General features: G+C 57.8%; 1 protein-coding gene across 1 annotated transcript in view; it reads left to right on the top strand.

Annotated features, from left to right (window-relative positions):
- LOC140387006 (tRNA uridine(34) hydroxylase-like) overlaps window positions 1-18,482 on the top strand; it is a 38,996-nt gene extending 20,514 nt beyond the window's left edge. Inside the window, exon 4 of the mRNA XM_072469981.1 lies at window positions 17,497-18,482. Within this exon, the coding sequence (XP_072326082.1) occupies window positions 17,497-17,768 (272 nt within the window). The 3' untranslated portion in view covers window positions 17,769-18,482. The remainder of the gene's footprint in view (window positions 1-17,496) is intronic.
- Window positions 18,483-20,456: the final 1,974 nt, after the last annotated feature.

Below are 20,456 nucleotides of genomic sequence, written 5' to 3'. Positions count from 1 at the left end.
AAGCCATGGGGTACGGGCCTCTGGCACGGAGTCTGTCCCTGTTGCTCAGAAGGGAAGGGGGGAGAGGAGCAGAGCATTAGTAATTGGGGACTCGATAGTCAGGGGCACAGATAGGAGATTTTGTGGGAGCGTGAGAGACTCACGTTTGGTATGTTGCCTCCCAGGTGCAAGGGTACGTGATGTCTCGGATCGTGTTTTCCGGGTCCTTAAGGGGGAGGGGGAGCAGCCCCAAGTCGTGGTCCACATTGGCACTAACGACATAGGTAGGAAAGGGGACAAGGATGTCAGGCAGGCTTTCAGGGAACTAGGATGGAAGCTCAGAACTAGAACAAACAGAGTTATTATCTCTGGGTTGTTGCCCGTGCCACGTGATAATGAGATGAGGAATAGGAGAGAGAGCAATTAAACACGTGGCTACAGGGATGGTGCAGGCGGGAGGGATTCAGATTTCTGGATAACTGGGGCTCTTTCTGGGGAAGGTGGGACCTCTACAGACAGGATGGTCTACATCTGAACCTGAGGGGCACAAATATCCTGGGGGGGAGATTTGTTAGTGCTCTTTGGGGGGGTTTAAACTAATGCAGCAGGGGCATGGGAACCTGGATTGTTGTTTTAGGGTACGGGAGAATGAGAGTATAGAGGTCAGGAGCACAGATTTGACGTCGCAGGAGGGGGCCAGTGTTCAGGTAGGTAGTTTGAAGTGTGTCTACTTCAATGCCAGGAGCATACGAAATAAGTTAGGGGAACTGGCAGCATGGGTTGGTACCTGGGACTTTGATGTTGTGGCCATTTCGGAGACATGGATAGAGCAGGGACAGGAATGGATGTTGCAGGTTCTGGGGTTTAGGTGTTTTAGTAAGCTCAGAGAAGGAGGCAAAAGAGGGGGAGGTGTGGCGCTGCTAGTCAAGAGCAGTATTACGGTGGCGGAGAGGATGCTAGATGGGGACTCATCTTCCGAGGTAGTATGGGCTGAGGTTAGAAACAGGAAAGGAGAGGTCACCCTGTTGGGAGTTTTCTATAGGCCTCCAAATAGTTCTAGGGATGTAGAGGAAAGGATGGCGAGGATGATCCTGGATAAGAGCGAAAGTAACAGGGTAGTTATTATGGGAGACTTTAACTTTCCAAATATTGACTGGAAAAGATATAGTTCGAGTACATTAGATGGGTCGTTTTTTGTACAGTGTGTGCAGGAGGGTTTCCTGACACAATATGTTGACAGGCCAACAAGAGGCGAGGCCACGTTGGATTTGGTTTTGGGTAATGAACCAGGCCAGGTGTTGGATTTGGAGGTAGGAGAGCACTTTGGGGACAGTGACCACAATTCGGTGACGTTTACGTTAGTGATGGAAAGGGATAAGTATACACCGCAGGGCAAGAGTTATAACTGGGGGAAGGGCAATTATGATGCCATTAGACGTGACTTGGGGGGGATAGGTTGGAGAAGTAGGCTGCAAGTGTTGGGCACACTGGATAAGTGGAGCGTGTTCAAGGATCAGCTACTGCGTGTTCTTGATAAGTACGTACCGGTCAGGCAGGGAGGAAGGCGTAGAGCGAGGGAACCGTGGTTTACCAAAGAAGTGGAATCTCTTGTTAAGAGGAAGAAGGAGGCCTATGTGAAGATGAGGTGTGAAGTTTCAGTTGGGGCGATGGATAGTTACAAGGTAGCGAGGAAGGATCTAAAGAGAGAGCTAAGACGAGCAAGGAGGGGACATGAGAAGTATTTGGCAGGTAGGATCAAGGAAAACCCAAAAGCTTTCTATAGGTATGACAGGAATAAGCGAATGACTAGGGTAAGAGTAGGACCAGTCAAGGACAGGGATGGGAAGTTGTGTGTGGAGCCTGAAGAGATAGGCAAGATACTAAATGAATATTTTTCGTCAGCATTCACTCAGGAAAAAGATAATGTTGTGGAGGAGAATGCTGAGACCCAGGCTATTAGAATAGATGGCATTGAGGTACGTAGGGAAGAGGTGTTGGCAATTCTGGACAGGCTGAAAATAGATAAGTCCCCAGGGCCTGATGGGATTTATCCTAGGATTCTCTGGGAGGCCAGGGAAGAGATTGCTGGACCTTTGGCTTTGATTTTTATGTCATCATTGGCTACAGGAATAGTGCCAGAGGACTGGAGGATAGCAAATGTGGTCCCTTTGTTCAAAAAGGGGAGCAGAGACAACCCCGGCAACTATAGACCAGTGAGCCTCACGTCTGTAGTGGGTAAAGTCTTGGAGGGGATTATAAGAGACAAGATTTATAATCATCTAGATAGGAATAATATGATCACGGATAGTCAGCATGGCTTTGTGAAGGGTAGGTCATGCCTCACAAACCTTATTGAGTTCTTTGAGAAGGTGACTGAACAGGTAGACGAGGGTAGAGCAGTTGATGTGGTGTATATGGATTTCAGTAAAGCGTTTGATAAGGTTCCCCACGGTAGGCTATTGCAGAAAATACGGAGGCTGGGGATTGAGGGTGATTTAGAGATGTGGATCAGAAATTGGCTAGCTGAAAGAAGACAGAGGGTGGTGGTTGATGGGAAATGTTCAGAATGGAGTTCAGTTACAAGTGGCGTACCACAAGGATCTGTTCTGGGGCCGTTGCTGTTTGTCATTTTTATCAATGACCTAGAGGAAGGCGCAGAAGGGTGGGTGAGTAAATTTGCAGACGACACTAAAGTCGGTGGTGTTGTCGATAGTGTGGAAGGATGTAGCAGGTTACAGAGGGATATAGATAAGCTGCAGAGCTGGGCTGAGAGGTGGCAAATGGAGTTTAATGTAGAGAAGTGTGAGGTGATTCACTTTGGAAGGAATAACAGGAATGCGGAATATTTGGCTAATGGTAAAGTACTTGGAAGTGTGGATGAGCAGAGGGATCTAGGTGTCCATGTACATAGATCCCTGAAAGTTGCCACCCAGGTTGATAGGGTTGTGAAGAAGGCCTATGGAGTGTTGGCCTTTATTGGTAGAGGGATTGAGTTCCGGAGTCATGAGGTCATGTTGCAGCTGTACAAAACTCTGGTACGGCCGCATTTGGAGTATTGCGTACAGTTCTGGTCACCGCATTATAGGAAGGACGTGGAGGCTTTGGAGCGGGTGCAGAGATTTACCAGGATGTTGCCTGGTATGGAGGGAAAATCTTATGAGGAAAGGCTGATGGACTTGAGGTTGTTTTCGTTGGAGAGAAGAAGGTTAAGAGGAGACTTAATAGAGGCATACAAAATGATCAGGGGGTTAGATAGGGTGGACAGTGAGAGCCTTCTCCTGCGGATGGAAATGGCTGGCACGAGGGGACATAGCTTTAAACTGAGGGGTAATAGATATAGGACAGAGGTCAGAGGTAGGTTCTTTACGCAAAGAGTGGTGAGGCCGTGGAATGCCCTACCTGCTACAGTAGTGAACTCGCCAACATTGAGGGCATTTAAAAGTTTATTGGATAAACATATGGATGATAATGGCATAGTGTAGGTTAGATGGCTTTTTTTTTGGTGCAACATCGTGGGCCGAAGGGCCTGTACTGCGCTGTATTGTTCTATGTTCTATGTTCTATGACTTAGACTGAAAGACAGAAAGTCATGTTTCAAGATTTGCTGAGGATTCCAAATTAGGTGGGAAGGTGGATTGTAAGAGGCGACAGAGAGGCCGTCGAGGGATATAGACTGGTTTAGTGAGTGGGCACCGTGATGGCAGATAGACTCTAATGTGGTGAAATGTGAAGCTATTCATTCTGGTTGTCAGAATAGAAAAGCAGAATATTTTTAAACGGTGTGAAACTTGCAAGCGTTGATGTTGAAGGAGCCTGGGATGTGCTGGTACAAGGAGCACAGGACGTTAGCATGCAATGCAGCTCAAAGTGGTGCACAGAGCGCACCTGACCAGAACCCGAATGAGCAGGTTCTTCCCGGAGGTGGGGGACAAATGTGAGCGGTGCCAGAGGGGCCCGGCCAACCACACCCACATGTTCTGGGCTGGCCGCAAGCTTGCTGGGTTCTGGACAGCCTTCTCCGAGGCAATGTTCAAGGTTGTGGGGGTGAGGGTGAAGCCATGCCCAATAGTGGCAATCTTCGGGGTATCGGAGCAGCCAGAGTTACACATGGGGAAGGGGGCCAACGCCCTTGCTTTCGCTTCCCTAATCGCACGCCGGAGAATCCTGCTCGGCTGGCGATCGGCAGCACCGCCCACAGCTGCAGACTGGCTCGCTGACCTCTCGGAATCTCTCCACCTGGAGAAGATTAAGTTCGCCAGCCGAGGGTTGGAGGAAGGCTTCCTGGATACTGGGGGGCAGTGTGTCGGCCTGTTCCAAAATGGCCTCCTGCACTGTGGGAATTCTATGACTGAGTGAGGAGAAATTACTTCACCCAGAGGGTTGTGAATCTTTGGAATTCCGTCCCTCAGAGGGTTCGGAATGCTCCGTCGGTCAATATGTATTCAGGCAGGAAAAGTCAGATTTTCGTTCTCTCGGGGAATTAAAGGATATGAGTGGGCTGGAAAATGGAAAAGAGAAGATAGGCGATGATGGGGGTCGGGAGAGACAGTGGGATTGGGGGATCCGGAGAGACAGTGGGATTGGGGGATCGGGAGAGACAGTGGGATTGGGGGATCCGGAGAGACAGTGGGATTGGGGGTCGGGTGAGACAGTGGGATTGGGGGATCGGGAGAGACAGTGGGATTGGGGGATCGGGAGAGACTGCGGGATTGGGGGTCGGGAGTGACAGTGGGATTGGGGGTCGGGAGAGACAGTGGGATTGGGGGTCGGGAGAGACAGTGGGATTGGGGGATCCCGAGAGACAGTGGGATTTGGGGATCGGGAGAGACAGTGGGATTGGGGGATCGGGAGAGACTGCGGGATTGGGGCTCCGGAGAGACGGTGGGATTGGGGGTCGGGAGAGACAGTGGGATTGGGGGATCGGGAGAGACAGTGGGATTGGGGGATCGGGAGAGACAGTGGGATTGGGGGATCTGGAGAGATGGGAATGGGGGGATCGGGAGAGACAGCGGGATTGGGGGGTCCAGAGAGATGGGAATTGGGGGATTCGGAGAGACAGTGGGATTGGGAGTTCCGGAGAGACAGTGGGCTTGGGGGATCCGGAGAGACAGGGGGATTGGGGGATCCGGGGAGACAGCGGGATTTGGGGATCCGGAGAGACAGCGGGATTGGGGGATCCGGAGAGACCGTGGGATTGGGGGATCCGGATAACGGGGGGATTGGGGATCCGGGAGACAGTGGGTTTGGGGGATCCGGAGAGACAGCGGGATTGGGGATCCAGAGAGACAGTGGGATTGGGGGTCGGGAGAGACAGTGGGATTGGGGGATCCGGAGAGACAGCGGGATCCGGAGAGACAGCGGGATTGGGGGATCCAGAGGGACAGCGGGATTGGGGGCCGGGAGAGACAGTGGGATTGGGTGATCCGGAGAGACAGCGGGATTGGGGGATCCGGAGAGACAGCGGGATTGGGGGATCCGGAGAGACAGCGGGATTGGGGGATCCGGAGAGACAGCGGGATTGGGGGATCCGGAGAGACAGCGGGATAGGGGGATCTGGAGAGACAGTGGGATTGGGGGATCCGGAGAGACAGTGGGATTGGGGATCGGGAGAGACAGCGGGATTGTGGGATCGGGATAGACAGTGGGATTGGGGGGATCCGGAGAGACTGCGGGATTGGGGGCCGGGAGAGACAGTGGGATTGGGGGATCCGGAGAGACAGTGGGATTGGGGGATCGGGAGAGACAGTGGGATTGGGGGACCTGGAGAGACAGTGGGATTGGGGGATCCGGAGAGACAGTGGGACTGGAGGTCGGGAGAGACAGTGGGATTGGAGGTTCGGAGAGACAGCTGGATTGGAGGTCGGGAGAGACAGTGGGATTGGGGGATCCGGTGACAGCGGGATTGGGGGTCGGGAGAGACGGTGGGATTGGGGGTCAGGAGAGACCGTGGTATTGGGGGATCCGGAGAGATGGGGATTAGGGGATCCGGAGAGACAGTGGGATTGGGGGATCTGGAGAGATGGGAATTGGGGGATCGGGAGAGTCAGCGGGATTGGGGGGTCCGGAGAGATGGGAACTGGGGGATTCGGAGAGACAGTGGGATTGGGAGATCCGGAGAGACAGTGGGCTTGGGGGATCCGGAGAGACAGTGGGCTTGGGGGATCCGGAGAGACAGTGGGATTGGGGGATCCGGAGAGACAGAGGGTTTGGGGGATCCGGAGAGACAGCGGGATTGGGGGATCCGGAGAGACAGTGGGATTGGGGAATCCGGATGACGGGGGGATTGGGGATCCGGGAGACGGTGGGTTTGGGGGATCCGGAGAGACAGCGGGATTGGGGGATCCAGAGAGACAGCGGGATTGGGCGATCCGGACAGACAGTGGGATTGGGGGATCCGGAGAGACAGTGGGATTGGGGGATCCGGATGACGGGGGGATTGGGGATCTGGGAGACGGTGGGTTTGGGGGATCCGGAGAGACAGCGGGATTGGGGGATCCAGAGAGACAGCGGGATTGGGCGATCCGGACAGACAGTGGGATTCAGGGTTCCGGAAAGACAGTGGGATTGGGGGTTCCGGAGAGACAGTGGGATTCGGGGTTCCGGAGAGACAGTGGGATTCAGGGTTCCGGAGAGACAGTGGGATTGGGGGATCCGGAGAGACAGTGGGATTGGGGGATCCGGAGGACAGCGGGATTGGAGGGTCCGGAGAGACAGCGGGATTGGGGATCCTGAGAGACAGCGGGATTGGGGGTCGGGAGAGACAGTGGGATTGGGGGATCCGGAGAGACTGTGGGATTGGGGGATCCGGAGAGACAGTGGGATTGGGGGTCGGGAGAGACAGCGGGATTGGGGGTCGGGAGAGACAGTGGGATTGGGGGATCCGGAGAGACAGCGGGATTGGGGGATCCGGAGAGACTGGGATTGGGGGTCGGGAGAGACAGTGGGATTGGGGGATCTGGGAGACAGTGGGATTGGGGGATCGGGAGAGACAGTGGGATTGGGGTATCCGAACAGACAGGGGGATTGGGAATCGGGAACGACAACGGGATCGGGGGTTGGGAGAGACAGTGGGATTGGGGGATTCAGAGAGACGGCGGGATTGGGGGATCCGGAGAGACAGTGGGATTGGGGGTCGGGAGAGACAGCGGGTTTGGGGGATCCGGAGAGACAGCGGGATTGGGGGATCCGGAGAGACAGTGGGATTGGGGGATCCGGATGACGGGGGGATTGGGGATCCGGGAGACGGTGGGTTTGGGGGATCCGGAGAGACAGCGGGATTGGGGGATCCAGAGAGACAGCGGGATTGGGCGATCCGGACAGACAGTGGGATTGGGGGATCCGGAGAGACAGTGGGATTGGGGGATCCGGATGACGGGGGGATTGGGGATCTGGGAGACGGTGGGTTTGGGGGATCCGGAGAGACAGCGGGATTGGGGGATCCAGAGAGACAGCGGGATTGGGCGATCCGGACAGACAGTGGGATTCAGGGTTCCGGAAAGACAGTGGGATTGGGGGTTCCGGAGAGACAGTGGGATTCGGGGTTCCGGAGAGACAGTGGGATTCAGGGTTCCGGAGAGACAGTGGGATTGGGGGATCCGGAGAGACAGTGGGATTGGGGGATCCGGAGGACAGCGGGATTGGAGGGTCCGGAGAGACAGCGGGATTGGGGGTCGGGAGAGACAGCGGGATTGGGGGTCGGGAGAGACAGTGGGATTGGGGGATCCGGAGAGACTGTGGGATTGGGGGATCCGGAGAGACAGTGGGATTGGGGGTCGGGAGAGACAGCGGGATTGGGGGTCGGGAGAGACAGTGGGATTGGGGGATCCGGAGAGACAGCGGGATTGGGGGATCCGGAGAGACTGGGATTGGGGGTCGGGAGAGACAGTGGGATTGGGGGATCTGGGAGACAGTGGGATTGGGGGATCGGGAGAGACAGTGGGATTGGGGTATCCGAACAGACAGGGGGATTGGGAATCGGGAACGACAACGGGATCGGGGGTTGGGAGAGACAGTGGGATTGGGGGATTCAGAGAGACGGCGGGATTGGGGGATCCGGAGAGACAGTGGGATTGGGGGTCGGGAGAGACAGCGGGATTGGGGGTCGGGAGAGACAGTGGGATTGGGGGATCCGGAGAGACAGCGGGATTGGGGGATCCGGAGAGACTGGGATTGGGGGTCGGGAGAGACAGTGGGATTGGGGGATCTGGGAGACAGTGGGATTGGGGGATCGGGAGAGACAGTGGGATTGGGGGATCCGAACAGACAGGGGGATTGGGAATCGGGAACGACAACGGGATCGGGGGTTGGGAGAGAGAGTGGGATTGGGGGATTCAGAGAGACGGCGGGATTGGGGGATCTGGAGAGACAGTGGGATTGGGGGTCGGGAGAGACAGTGGGATTGGGGGATTCAGAGAGACCGCGGGATTGGGGGATCCGGAGAGACAGCGGGATTGGGGGTCGGGAGAGACGGCGGGATTGGGGGATCCGGAGAGACAGCGGGATTGGGGGATCCGGAGAGACAGCGGGATTGGGGGTCGGGAGAGACGGCGGGATTGGGGGATCCGGAGAGACAGCGGGATTGGGGGATCCGGAGAGACAGCGGGATTGGGGGATCCGGAGAGACAGCGGGATTGGGGGATCCGGAGAGACAGCGGGATTGGGGGATCCGGAGAGACAGCAGGACTGGGGAATCCTGAGAGACAGCGCGATTGGGCGATCCGGACAGACAGTGGGATTCAGGGTTCCGGAGAGGCAGTGGGATTGGGGGATCCTGAGAGACACTGGGATTCGGGGTTCCGGAGAGACAGTGGGATTCGGGGTTCCGGAGAGACAGTGGGATTGTGGGATCTGGGATACAGTGGGATTCGGGGTTCCGGAGAGACAGCGGGATTGGGGATCCGGAGAGACAGCGGGATTGGGGGATCCAGAGGGACAGCGGGATTGGGGGCCGGGAGAGACAGTGGGATTGGGTGATCCGGAGAGACAGCGGGATTGGGGGATCCGGAGAGACAGCGGGATTGGGGGATCCGGAGAGACAGCGGGATTGGGGGATCCGGAGAGACAGCGGGATTGGGGGATCCGGAGAGACAGCGGGATAGGGGGATCTGGAGAGACGGTGGGATTGGGGGATCCGGAGAGACAGTGGGATTGGGGGTCGGGAGAGACAGTGGGATTGGGGGATCTGGGAGACAGTGGGATTGGGGGATCGGGAGAGACAGTGGGATTGGGGTATCCGAACAGACAGGGGGATTGGGAATCGGGAACGACAACGGGATCGGGGGTTGGGAGAGACAGTGGGATTGGGGGATTCAGAGAGACGGCGGGATTGGGGGATCCGGAGAGACAGTGGGATTGGGGGTCGGGAGAGACAGCGGGATTGGGGGTCGGGAGAGACAGTGGGATTGGGTGATCCGGAGAGACAGCGGGATTGGGGGATCCGGAGAGACAGCGGGATTGGGGGATCCGGAGAGACAGCGGGATTGGGGGATCCGGACAGACAGCGGGATTGGGGGATCCGGAGAGACTGGGATTGGGGGTCGGGAGAGACAGTGGGATTGGGGGATCTGGGAGACAGTGGGATTGGGGGATCGGGAGAGACAGTGGGATTGGGGTATCCGAACAGACAGGGGGATTGGGAATCGGGAACGACAACGGGATCGGGGGTTGGGAGAGACAGTGGGATTGGGGGATTCAGAGAGACGGCGGGATTGGGGGATCTGGAGAGACAGCGGGATTGGGGGATCCGGAGAGACAGTGGGATTGGGGGATCCGGAGAGACAGTGGGATTGGGGGATCCGGAGAGACAGCAGGACTGGGGAATCCTGAGAGACAGCGGGATTGGGCGATCCGGACAGACAGTGGGATTCAGGGTTCCGGAGAGACAGTGGGATTGGGGGATCCTGAGAGACACTGGGATTCGGGGTTCCGGAGAGACAGTGGGATTCGGGGTTCCGGAGAGACAGCGGGATTGGGGATCCGGAGAGACAGCGGGATTGGGGGATCCAGAGGGACAGCGGGATTGGGGGCCGGGAGAGACAGTGGGATTGGGTGATCCGGAGAGACAGCGGGATTGGGGGATCCGGAGAGACAGCGGGATTGGGGGATCCGGAGAGACAGCGGGATTGGGGGATCCGGAGAGACAGCGGGATAGGGGGATCTGGAGAGACAGTGGGATTGGGGGATCCGGAGAGACAGTGGGATTGGGGATCGGGGGAGACAGTGGGATTGGGGGGATCCGGAGAGACTGCGGGATTGGGGGCCGGGAGAGACAGTGGGATGGGGGATCCGGAGAGACAGTGGGATTGGGGGATCCGGAGAGACAGTGGGATTGGGGGATCGGGAGAGACAGTGGGATTGGGGGATCGGGAGAGACAGTGGGATTGGGAGGTCGGGAGAGACTGTGGGATAGGGGGATCTGGAGAGACAGTGAGATTGGGGATCGGGAGAGACAGTGGGATTGGGGGATCTGGAGAGACAGTGGGATTGGGGGATCCGGAGAGACAGTGGGACTGGAGGTCGGGAGAGACAGTGGGATTGGAGGTTCGGAGAGACAGCTGGATTGGAGGTCGGGAGAGACAGTGGGATTGGGGGATCCGGAGTGACAGCGGGATTGGGGGTCGGGAGAGACGGTGGGTTTGGGGGTCAGGAGAGACCGTGGTATTGGGGGATCCGGAGAGATGGGGATTAGGGGATCCGGAGAGACAGTGGGATTGGGGGATCTGGAGAGATGGGAATTGGGGGATCGGGAGAGACAGCGGGATTGGGGGGTCCGGAGAGATGGGAACTGGGGGATTCGGAGAGACAGTGGGATTGGGAGATCCGGAGAGACAGTGGGCTTGGGGGATCCGGAGAGACAGTGGGCTTGGGGGATCCGGAGAGACAGTGGGATTGGGGGATCCGGAGAGACAGCGGGATTGGGGGATCCGGAGAGACAGTGGGATTGGGGGATCCGGATGACGGGGGGATTGGGGATCCGGGAGACGGTGGGTTTGGGGGATCCGGAGAGACAGCGGGATTGGGGGATCCAGAGAGACAGCGGGATTGGGCGATCCGGACAGACAGTGGGATTGGGGGATCCGGAGAGACAGTGGGATTGGGGGATCCGGATGACGGGGGGATTGGGGATCCGGGAGACGGTGGGTTTGGGGGATCCGGAGAGACAGCGGGATTGGGGGATCCAGAGAGACAGCGGGATTGGGCGATCCGGAGAGACAGTGGGATTCAGGGTTCCGGAGAGACAGTGGGATTGGGGGATCCGGAGAGACAGTGGGATTAGGGGATCCGGAGAGACAGTGGGATTGGGGGATCCGGAGGACAGCGGGATTGGAGGGTCCGGAGAGACAGCGGGATTGGGGATCCTGAGAGACAGCGGGATTGGGGGTCGGGAGAGACAGTGGGATTGGGGGATCCGGAGAGACAGTGGGATTGGGGGATCCGGAGAGACAGTGGGATTGGGGGTCGGGAGAGACAGCGGGATTGGGGGTCGGGAGAGACAGTGGGATTGGGGGATCCGGAGAGACAGCGGGATTGGGGGATCCGGAGAGACTGGGATTGGGGGTCGGGAGAGACAGTGGGATTGGGGGATCTGGGAGACAGTGGGATTGGGGGATCGGGAGAGACAGTGGGATTGGGGTATCCGAACAGACAGGGGGATTGGGAATCGGGAACGACAACGGGATCGGGGGTTGGGAGAGACAGTGGGATTGGGGGATTCAGAGAGACGGCGGGATTGGGGGATCTGGAGAGACAGTGGGATTGGGGGTCGGGAGAGACAGTGGGATTGGGGGATCCGGAGAGACAGCGGGATTGGGGGATCCGGAGAGACTGGGATTGGGGGTCGGGAGAGACAGTGGGATTGGGGGATCTGGGAGACAGTGGGATTGGGGGATCGGGAGAGACAGTGGGATTGGGGTATCCGAACAGACAGGGGGATTGGGAATCGGGAACGACAACGGGATCGGGGGTTGGGAGAGACAGTGGGATTGGGGGATTCAGAGAGACGGCGGGATTGGGGGATCCGGAGAGACAGTGGGATTGGGGGTCGGGAGAGACAGCGGGATTGGGGGTCGGGAGAGACAGTGGGATTGGGGGATCCGGAGAGACAGCGGGATTGGGGGATCCGGAGAGACTGGGATTGGGGGTCGGGAGAGACAGTGGGATTGGGGGATCTGGGAGACAGTGGGATTGGGGGATCGGGAGAGACAGTGGGATTGGGGGATCCGGAGAGACAGTGGGATTGGGGGTCGGGAGAGACAGCGGGATTGGGGGTCGGGAGAGACAGTGGGATTGGGGGATCCGGAGAGACAGCGGGATTGGGGGATCCGGAGAGACTGGGATTGGGGGTCGGGAGAGACAGTGGGATTGGGGGATCTGGGAGACAGTGGGATTGGGGGATCGGGAGAGACAGTGGGATTGGGGTATCCGAACAGACAGGGGGATTGGGAATCGGGAACGACAACGGGATCGGGGGTTGGGAGAGACAGTGGGATTGGGGGATTCAGAGAGACGGCGGGATTGGGGGATCCGGAGAGACAGTGGGATTGGGGGTCGGGAGAGACAGCGGGATTGGGGGTCGGGAGAGACAGTGGGATTGGGGGATCCGGAGAGACAGCGGGATTGGGGGATCCGGAGAGACTGGGATTGGGGGTCGGGAGAGACAGTGGGATTGGGGGATCTGGGAGACAGTGGGATTGGGGGATCGGGAGAGACAGTGGGATTGGGGTATCCGAACAGACAGGGGGATTGGGAATCGGGAACGACAACGGGATCGGGGGTTGGGAGAGAGAGTGGGATTGGGGGATTCAGAGAGACGGCGGGATTGGGGGATCTGGAGAGACAGTGGGATTGGGGGTCGGGAGAGACAGTGGGATTGGGGGATTCAGAGAGACCGCGGGATTGGGGGTCGGGAGAGACGGCGGGATTGGGGGTCGGGAGAGACGGCGGGATTGGGGGATCCGGAGAGACAGCGGGATTGGGGGATCCGGAGAGACAGCGGGATTGGGGGTCGGGAGAGACGGCGGGATTGGGGGGTCCGGAGAGACAGCGGGATTGGGGGATCCGGAGAGACAGCGGGATTGGGGGTCGGGAGAGACAGTGGGATTGGGGGTCGGGAGAGACAGCGGGATTGGGGGATCCGGAGAGACAGCGGGATTGGGGGATCCGGAGAGACAGCGGGATTGGGGGATCCGGAGAGACAGCGGGATTGGGGATCCGGAGAGACAGCGGGATTGGGGGATCCGGAGAGACAGCGGGATTGGGGGATCCGGAGAGACAGCAGGACTGGGGAATCCTGAGAGACAGCGCGATTGGGCGATCCGGACAGACAGTGGGATTCAGGGTTCCGGAGAGGCAGTGGGATTGGGGGATCCTGAGAGACACTGGGATTCGGGGTTCCGGAGAGACAGTGGGATTCGGGGTTCCGGAGAGACAGTGGGATTGTGGGATCTGGGATACAGTGGGATTCGGGGTTCCGGAGAGACAGCGGGATTGGGGATCCGGAGAGACAGCGGGATTGGGGGATCCAGAGGGACAGCGGGATTGGGGGCCGGGAGAGACAGTGGGATTGGGTGATCCGGAGAGACAGCGGGATTGGGGGATCCGGAGAGACAGCGGGATTGGGGGATCCGGAGAGACGGCGGGATTGGGGGATCCGGAGAGACAGCAGGATTGGGGGATCCGGAGAGACAGCGGGATAGGGGGATCTGGAGAGACAGTGGGATTGGGGGATCCGGAGAGACAGTGGGATTGGGGGTCGGGAGAGACAGTGGGATTGGGGGATCTGGGAGACAGTGGGATTGGGGGATCGGGAGAGACAGTGGGATTGGGGTATCCGAACAGACAGGGGGATTGGGAATCGGGAACGACAACGGGATCGGGGGTTGGGAGAGACAGTGGGATTGGGGGATTCAGAGAGACGGCGGGATTGGGGGATCCGGAGAGACAGTGGGATTGGGGGTCGGGAGAGACAGCGGGATTGGGGGTCGGGAGAGACAGTGGGATTGGGTGATCAGGAGAGACAGCGGGATTGGGGGATCCGGAGAGACAGCGGGATTGGGGGATCCGGAGAGACAGCGGGATTGGGGGATCCGGAGAGACAGCGGGATTGGGGGATCCGGAGAGACTGGGATTGGGGGTCGGGAGAGACAGTGGGATTGGGGGATCTGGGAGACAGTGGGATTGGGGGATCGGGAGAGACAGTGGGATTGGGGTATCCGAACAGACAGGGGGATTGGGAATCGGGAACGACAACGGGATCGGGGGTTGGGAGAGACAGTGGGATTGGGGGATTCAGAGAGACGGCGGGATTGGGGGATCCGGAGAGACAGTGGGATTGGGGGTTGGGAGAGACAGTGGGATTGGGGGATCCGGAGAGACAGCGGGATTGGGGGATCCGGAGAGACAGCGGGATTGGGGGATCCGGAGAGACAGCGGGATTGGGGGATCCGGAGAGACAGCGGGATTGGGGGATCCGGAGAGACAGCGGGATTGGGGGATCCGGAGAGACAGTGGGATTGGGGGATCCGGAGAGACAGCAGGACTGGGGAATCCTGAGAGACAGCGGGATTGGGCGATCCGGACAGACAGTGGGATTCAGGGTTCCGGAGAGACAGTGGGATTGGGGGATCCTGAGAGACACTGGGATTCGGGGTTCCGGAGAGACAGTGGGATTCGGGGTTCCGGAGAGACAGCGGGATTGGGGATCCGGAGAGACAGCGGGATTGGGGGATCCAGAGGGACAGCGGGATTGGGGGCTGGGAGAGACAGTGGGATTGGGTGATCCGGAGAGACAGCGGGATTGGGGGATCCGGAAAGACAGCGGGATTGGGGGATCCGGAGAGACAGCGGGATTGGGGGATCCGGAGAGACAGCGGGATAGGGGGATCTGGAGAGACAGTGGGATTGGGGGATCCGGAGAGACAGTGGGATTGGGGATCGGGAGAGACAGTGGGATTGGGGGGATCCGGAGAGACTGCGGGATTGGGGGCCGGGAGAGACAGTGGGATGGGGGATCCGGAGAGACAGTGGGATTGGGGGATCCGGAGAGACAGTGGGATTGGGGGATCGGGAGAGACAGTGGGATTGGGGGATCGGGAGAGACAGTGGGATTGGGAGGTCGGGAGAGACTGTGGGATAGGGGGATCTGGAGAGACAGTGAGATTGGGGATCGGGAGAGACAGTGGGATTGGGGGATCTGGAGAGACAGTGGGATTGGGGGATCCGGAGAGACAGTGGGACTGGAGGTCGGGAGAGACAGTGGGATTGGAGGTTCGGAGAGACAGCTGGATTGGAGGTCAGGAGAGACAGTGGGATTGGGGGATCCGGAGTGACAGCGGGATTGGGGGTCGGGAGAGACGGTGGGTTTGGGGGTCAGGAGAGACCGTGGTATTGGGGGATCCGGAGAGATGGGGATTAGGGGATCCGGAGAGACAGTGGGATTGGGGGATCTGGAGAGATGGGAATTGGGGGATCGGGAGAGACAGCGGGATTGGGGGGTCCGGAGAGATGGGAACTGGGGGATTCGGAGAGACAGTGGGATTGGGAGATCCGGAGAGACAGTGGGCTTGGGGGATCCGGAGAGACAGTGGGCTTGGGGGATCCGGAGAGACAGTGGGATTGGGGGATCCGGAGAGACAGCGGGATTGGGGGATCCGGAGAGACAGTGGGATTGGGGGATCCGGATGACGGGGGGATTGGGGATCCGGGAGACGGTGGGTTTGGGGGATCCGGAGAGACAGCGGGATTGGGGGATCCAGAGAGACAGCGGGATTGGGCGATCCGGAGAGACAGTGGGATTCAGGGTTCCGGAGAGACAGTGGGATTGGGGGATCCGGAGAGACAGTGGGATTAGGGGATCCGGAGAGACAGTGGGATTGGGGGATCCGGAGGACAGCGGGATTGGAGGGTCCGGAGAGACAGCGGGATTGGGGATCCTGAGAGACAGCGGGATTGGGGGTCGGGAGAGACAGTGGGATTGGGGGATCCGGAGAGACAGTGGGATTGGGGGATCCGGAGAGACAGTGGGATTGGGGGTCGGGAGAGACAGCGGGATTGGGGGTCGGGAGAGACAGTGGGATTGGGGGATCCGGAGAGACAGCGGGATTGGGGGATCCGGAGAGACTGGGATTGGGGGTCGGGAGAGACAGTGGGATTGGGGGATCTGGGAGACAGTGGGATTGGGGGATCGGGAGAGACAGTGGGATTGGGGTATCCGAACAGACAGGGGGATTGGGAATCGGGAACGACAACGGGATCGGGGGTTGGGAGAGACAGTGGGATTGGGGGATTCAGAGAGACGGCGGGATTGGGGGATCTGGAGAGACAGTGGGATTGGGGGTCGGGAGAGACAGCGGGATTGGGGGTCGGGAGAGACAGTGGGATTGGGGGATCCGGAGAGACAGCGGGATTGGGGGATCCGGAGAGACTGGGATTGGGGGTCGGGAGACAGTGGGATTGGGGGATCTGGGAGACAGTGGGATTGGGGGATCGGGAGAGACAGTGGGATTGGGGTATCCGAACAGACAGGGGGATTGGGAATCGGGAACGACAACGGGATCGGGGGTTGGGAGAGACAGTGGGATTGGGGGATTCAGAGAGACGGCGGGATTGGGGGATCCGGAGAGACAGTGGGATTGGGGGTCGGGAGAGACAGCGGGATTGGGGGTCGGGAGAGACAGTGGGATTGGGGGATCCGGAGAGACAGCGGGATTGGGGGATCCGGAGAGACTGGGATTGGGGGTCGGGAGAGACAGTGGGATTGGGGGATCTGGGAGACAGTGGGATTGGGGGATCGGGAGAGACAGTGGGATTGGGGTATCCGAACAGACGGGGATTGGGAATCGGGAACGACAACGGGATCGGGGGTTGGGAGAGACAGTGGGATTGGGGGATTCAGAGAGACGGCGGGATTGGGGGATCTGGAGAGACAGTGGGATTGGGGGTTGGGAGAGACAGTGGGATTGGGGGATCCGGAGAGACAGCGGGATTGGGGGATCCGGAGAGACAGCGGGATTGGTTGATCCGGAGAGACAGCGGGATTGGGGGATCCGGAGAGACAGCAGGACTGGGGAATCCTGAGAGACAGCGCGATTGGGCGATCCGGACAGACAGTGGGATTCAGGGTTCCGGAGAGACAGTGGGATTGGGGGATCCTGAGAGACACTGGGATTCGGGGTTCCGGAGAGACAGTGGGATTGGGGGTCGGGAGAGACAGCGGGATTGGGGGATCCAGAGAGACAGTGGGATTGGGAGATCCGGACAGACAGTGGGATTCGGGGTTCCGGAGAGACAGCGGGATTGGGGGTCGGGAGAGACAGTGGGATTGGGGGATTTGGTTAGCTATCTCACCAGGACAGGGTTGTTTATCCAGCTGGCTCTTTATTCTCACTCTCTAGGTGTTGTGTCTGGATGGAGCTCCAGGTTGTCAGGTGGATCTAACTGTGTTTCTATCACCGTGCCACCTGGCAAAGGTTTCTGCTTCTCACGCTGTTGGACTAGTCTTTTGCCATTTTGTTTTTGCAGATAGCCATGAGATGACGGAGGTGGTGTGCTATTGCACCGTGGGATATCGCTCCTCGAAAGTGGCACAGAAACTCCTGGAGTTTCTCGCGAGTGATGCTGGGCAGGGTCTACGTGGGCCACTGAAGGTCTACAACCTGGAGGGGGGGCTGGTGAAATGGGCCAATGAGAGGAAAGCTATCGTGGACAGTGAGAATCAGCCCACCAATCTCGTCCACCCCTACAGCACAATGTGGGGTCAGCTCCTTGAGCCTGCACACCGGGCCCGCATCTGAGCAAATTGGGACCAGCTACGAGTTCCTGGGGGGCAGTAAATTAGAATGGGAATTGTTGAATTGGAATTCTGTAATAGAGGAAGAGGTTAATCACAATGTATTGAAGCCTGAAAATGTTATACTGCTATTAAAATCTCTAATATTAATTGACTAAGTGGAATCTTGAGAAACGCTTGGTATCTATGGAATGACCTTACAGCAATGGTCAGTTTAGAGACAAACTTGATTAGAAGGTGTTCCCATGACGTTTGCAGAGAACTGGGATTAGCAGCAACAGGTTCTACAGAAGGAAAGAAACTGCGGATACATTGTTATTTTGAGCATGGAGAGACCAGTCCAGAATAACACATTATTCACCCTCTGTCGCAAATGAACTGGTCAATATCATCGACCCAGACAGGAAATGTCAGAAACATCCACCTCGTCCATTCAAAGCTGGAAGGCTGAGTCAGAGAGCGTTCCAGAGCTGTGACGGAGCAAAGACCAGGACAATTCATTCACCGTTGATTTGAAATGTACAACAAACCAATGGGGAAATGGAGGTTGCGGTCAGCAGGGAAGGAGCTGTGAGTGAAGGTCGGATATCTGGAATTCAGGACAGGACTTTGGCATCGATGCTCATTGGGTGCTCTGGCTAAAATTGCGCAAAGTGTTTCTGAGAAGCATTCAGTTACCGTTAATATTGTATACTCAATAAATCTGTGACATCACACATTTAATGCAGTGAAAATGATTATTTTGAGGTGCAAATGATAATAAATTCGAACGAAATAAAAGAATTATGGATGAAACCAAATTCCTCAAACAACCACAGCCATGAAAACACTGCTCACGGGGAAGTTCCTGAAGGTGCTGACTCTCGCTGGGACACAGCTCCTGAAGTTGCTGACTATCACTGGGGGACACATTCCTGAAGGTGCTGACTCTCACTGGGGGGCAGTTCCTGAAGGTGCTGACTCTCACTGCGGGACAGTTCTTGAAGGTGCTGACTTGAACTGGGGGACAGTTCCTGAAGGTGCTGACTCTCACTGGGACACAGATCCTGAAGGTGCTGACTCTCACTGGGGGACACATTTCTGAAGGTGCTGACTCTCACTGGGGGGCAGTTCCTGAAGGTGCTGACTCTCACTGGGACACAGTTCCTGAAGGTGCTGACTCTCACTGGGACACAGTTCCTGAAGGTGCTGACTCTCACTGGGACACAGTTCCTGAAGGTGCTGACTCTCACTGGGGGACAGTTCCTGAAGGTGCTGACACTCACTGGGACACAGTTCCTGAAGGTGCTGACTCTCATTGGGGGCAGTTCCTGAAGGTGCTGACTCTCACTGGGGGACACATTCCTGAAGGTGCTGACTCTCACTGGGACACAGTTCCTGAAGGTGCTGACTCTCACTGGGGGCAGTTCCTGAAGGTGCTGACTCTCACTGGGGGACACATTCCTGAAGGTGCTGACTCTCACTGGGACACAGTTCCTGAAGGTGCTGACTCTCACTGGGGGCAGTTCCTGAAGGTGCTGACTCTCACTGGGGGACAGTTCCTGAAGGTGCTGACTCTCACTGGGACACAGTTCCTGAAGGTGCTGACTCTCACTGGGGGCAGTTCCTGAAGGTGCTGACTCTCACTGGGGGACAGTTCCTGAAGGTGCTGACTCTCACTGAGGGACATATACTGAAGGTGCTGACTCTCACTGGGGACAGTTCCTGTAGGTGCTGACTCTCACTGGGGGACAGTTCCTGAAGGTGCTGACTCTCACTGGGAGACAGTTCCTGAAGGTGCTGGCTCTCACTGGGGACAGTCCCTGAACGTGCTGACTCTCACTGGGAGACAGTTCCTAAATGTACTGACTCTAATTGGGAGACAGTTCCTGAAGGTGCTGACTCTCACTGAGGACAGGTCCTGAAGGTGCTGACTCTCACTGGGAGACAGTTCTGAAGGTGCTGACTCTCACTGAGGACTGGTCCTGAAGGTGCTGACTCTCACTGGGAGACAGTTCCTGAAGATGCTAACTCTCACTGGGGGACCGTTCCTGAAGGTGCTGACTCTCACTGGGTCACAGTTCCTGAAGGTGCTGACTCTCACTGGGACACAGTTCCTGAAGGTGCTGACTCTCACTTGGGGACAGTTCCTAAAGATGCTCAGTCTCACTGGGGGACAGTTCCTGAACGTGCTCACTTTCATTGGGGGACATCTCCTGAAGGTGCCTACTCTCACTGGGACACAGTTCCTGAAGGTGCCGACTCTCACTGGGACACAGTTCCTGAAGGTGCCGACTCTCACTGGGGGACTGTTCCTGAAGGTGCTGACTCTCACTGGGACACAGATCCTGAAGTTGCTGACACACACTGGGGGACAGCTCCTGAAGGCGCTGACTCTCACTGGGACATAGTTGCTGAAGGTGCTGACTCTCACTGGGGAACAGTTCCTGTAGGTGTTGACTCTCACTGGGACACAGTTGCTGAATGTGCTGACTCTCCCTGGGTCACAGTTCCTGAAGGTGCTGACTCTCACTGGGACACAGTTCCTGAAGGTGCTGACTCTCACTGGGACACAGTTCCTGAAGGTGCTGACTCTCACTGGGGGCAGTTCCTGAAGGTGCTGACTCTGACTGGGGGACACATTCCTGAAGGTGCTGACTCTCACTGGGCCACAGTTCCTGAAGGTGCTGACTCTCACTGGGGCACAGTTCCT

This window comes from Scyliorhinus torazame, chromosome 12 (genome assembly GCF_047496885.1).
Source record: "Scyliorhinus torazame isolate Kashiwa2021f chromosome 12, sScyTor2.1, whole genome shotgun sequence".
In the NCBI taxonomy this organism is placed as follows: Eukaryota; Metazoa; Chordata; class Chondrichthyes; order Carcharhiniformes; family Scyliorhinidae; genus Scyliorhinus; species Scyliorhinus torazame.
Note: the sequence above shows the minus strand (reverse complement) of the source record. Positions and strands in the feature narration are given on the sequence as shown.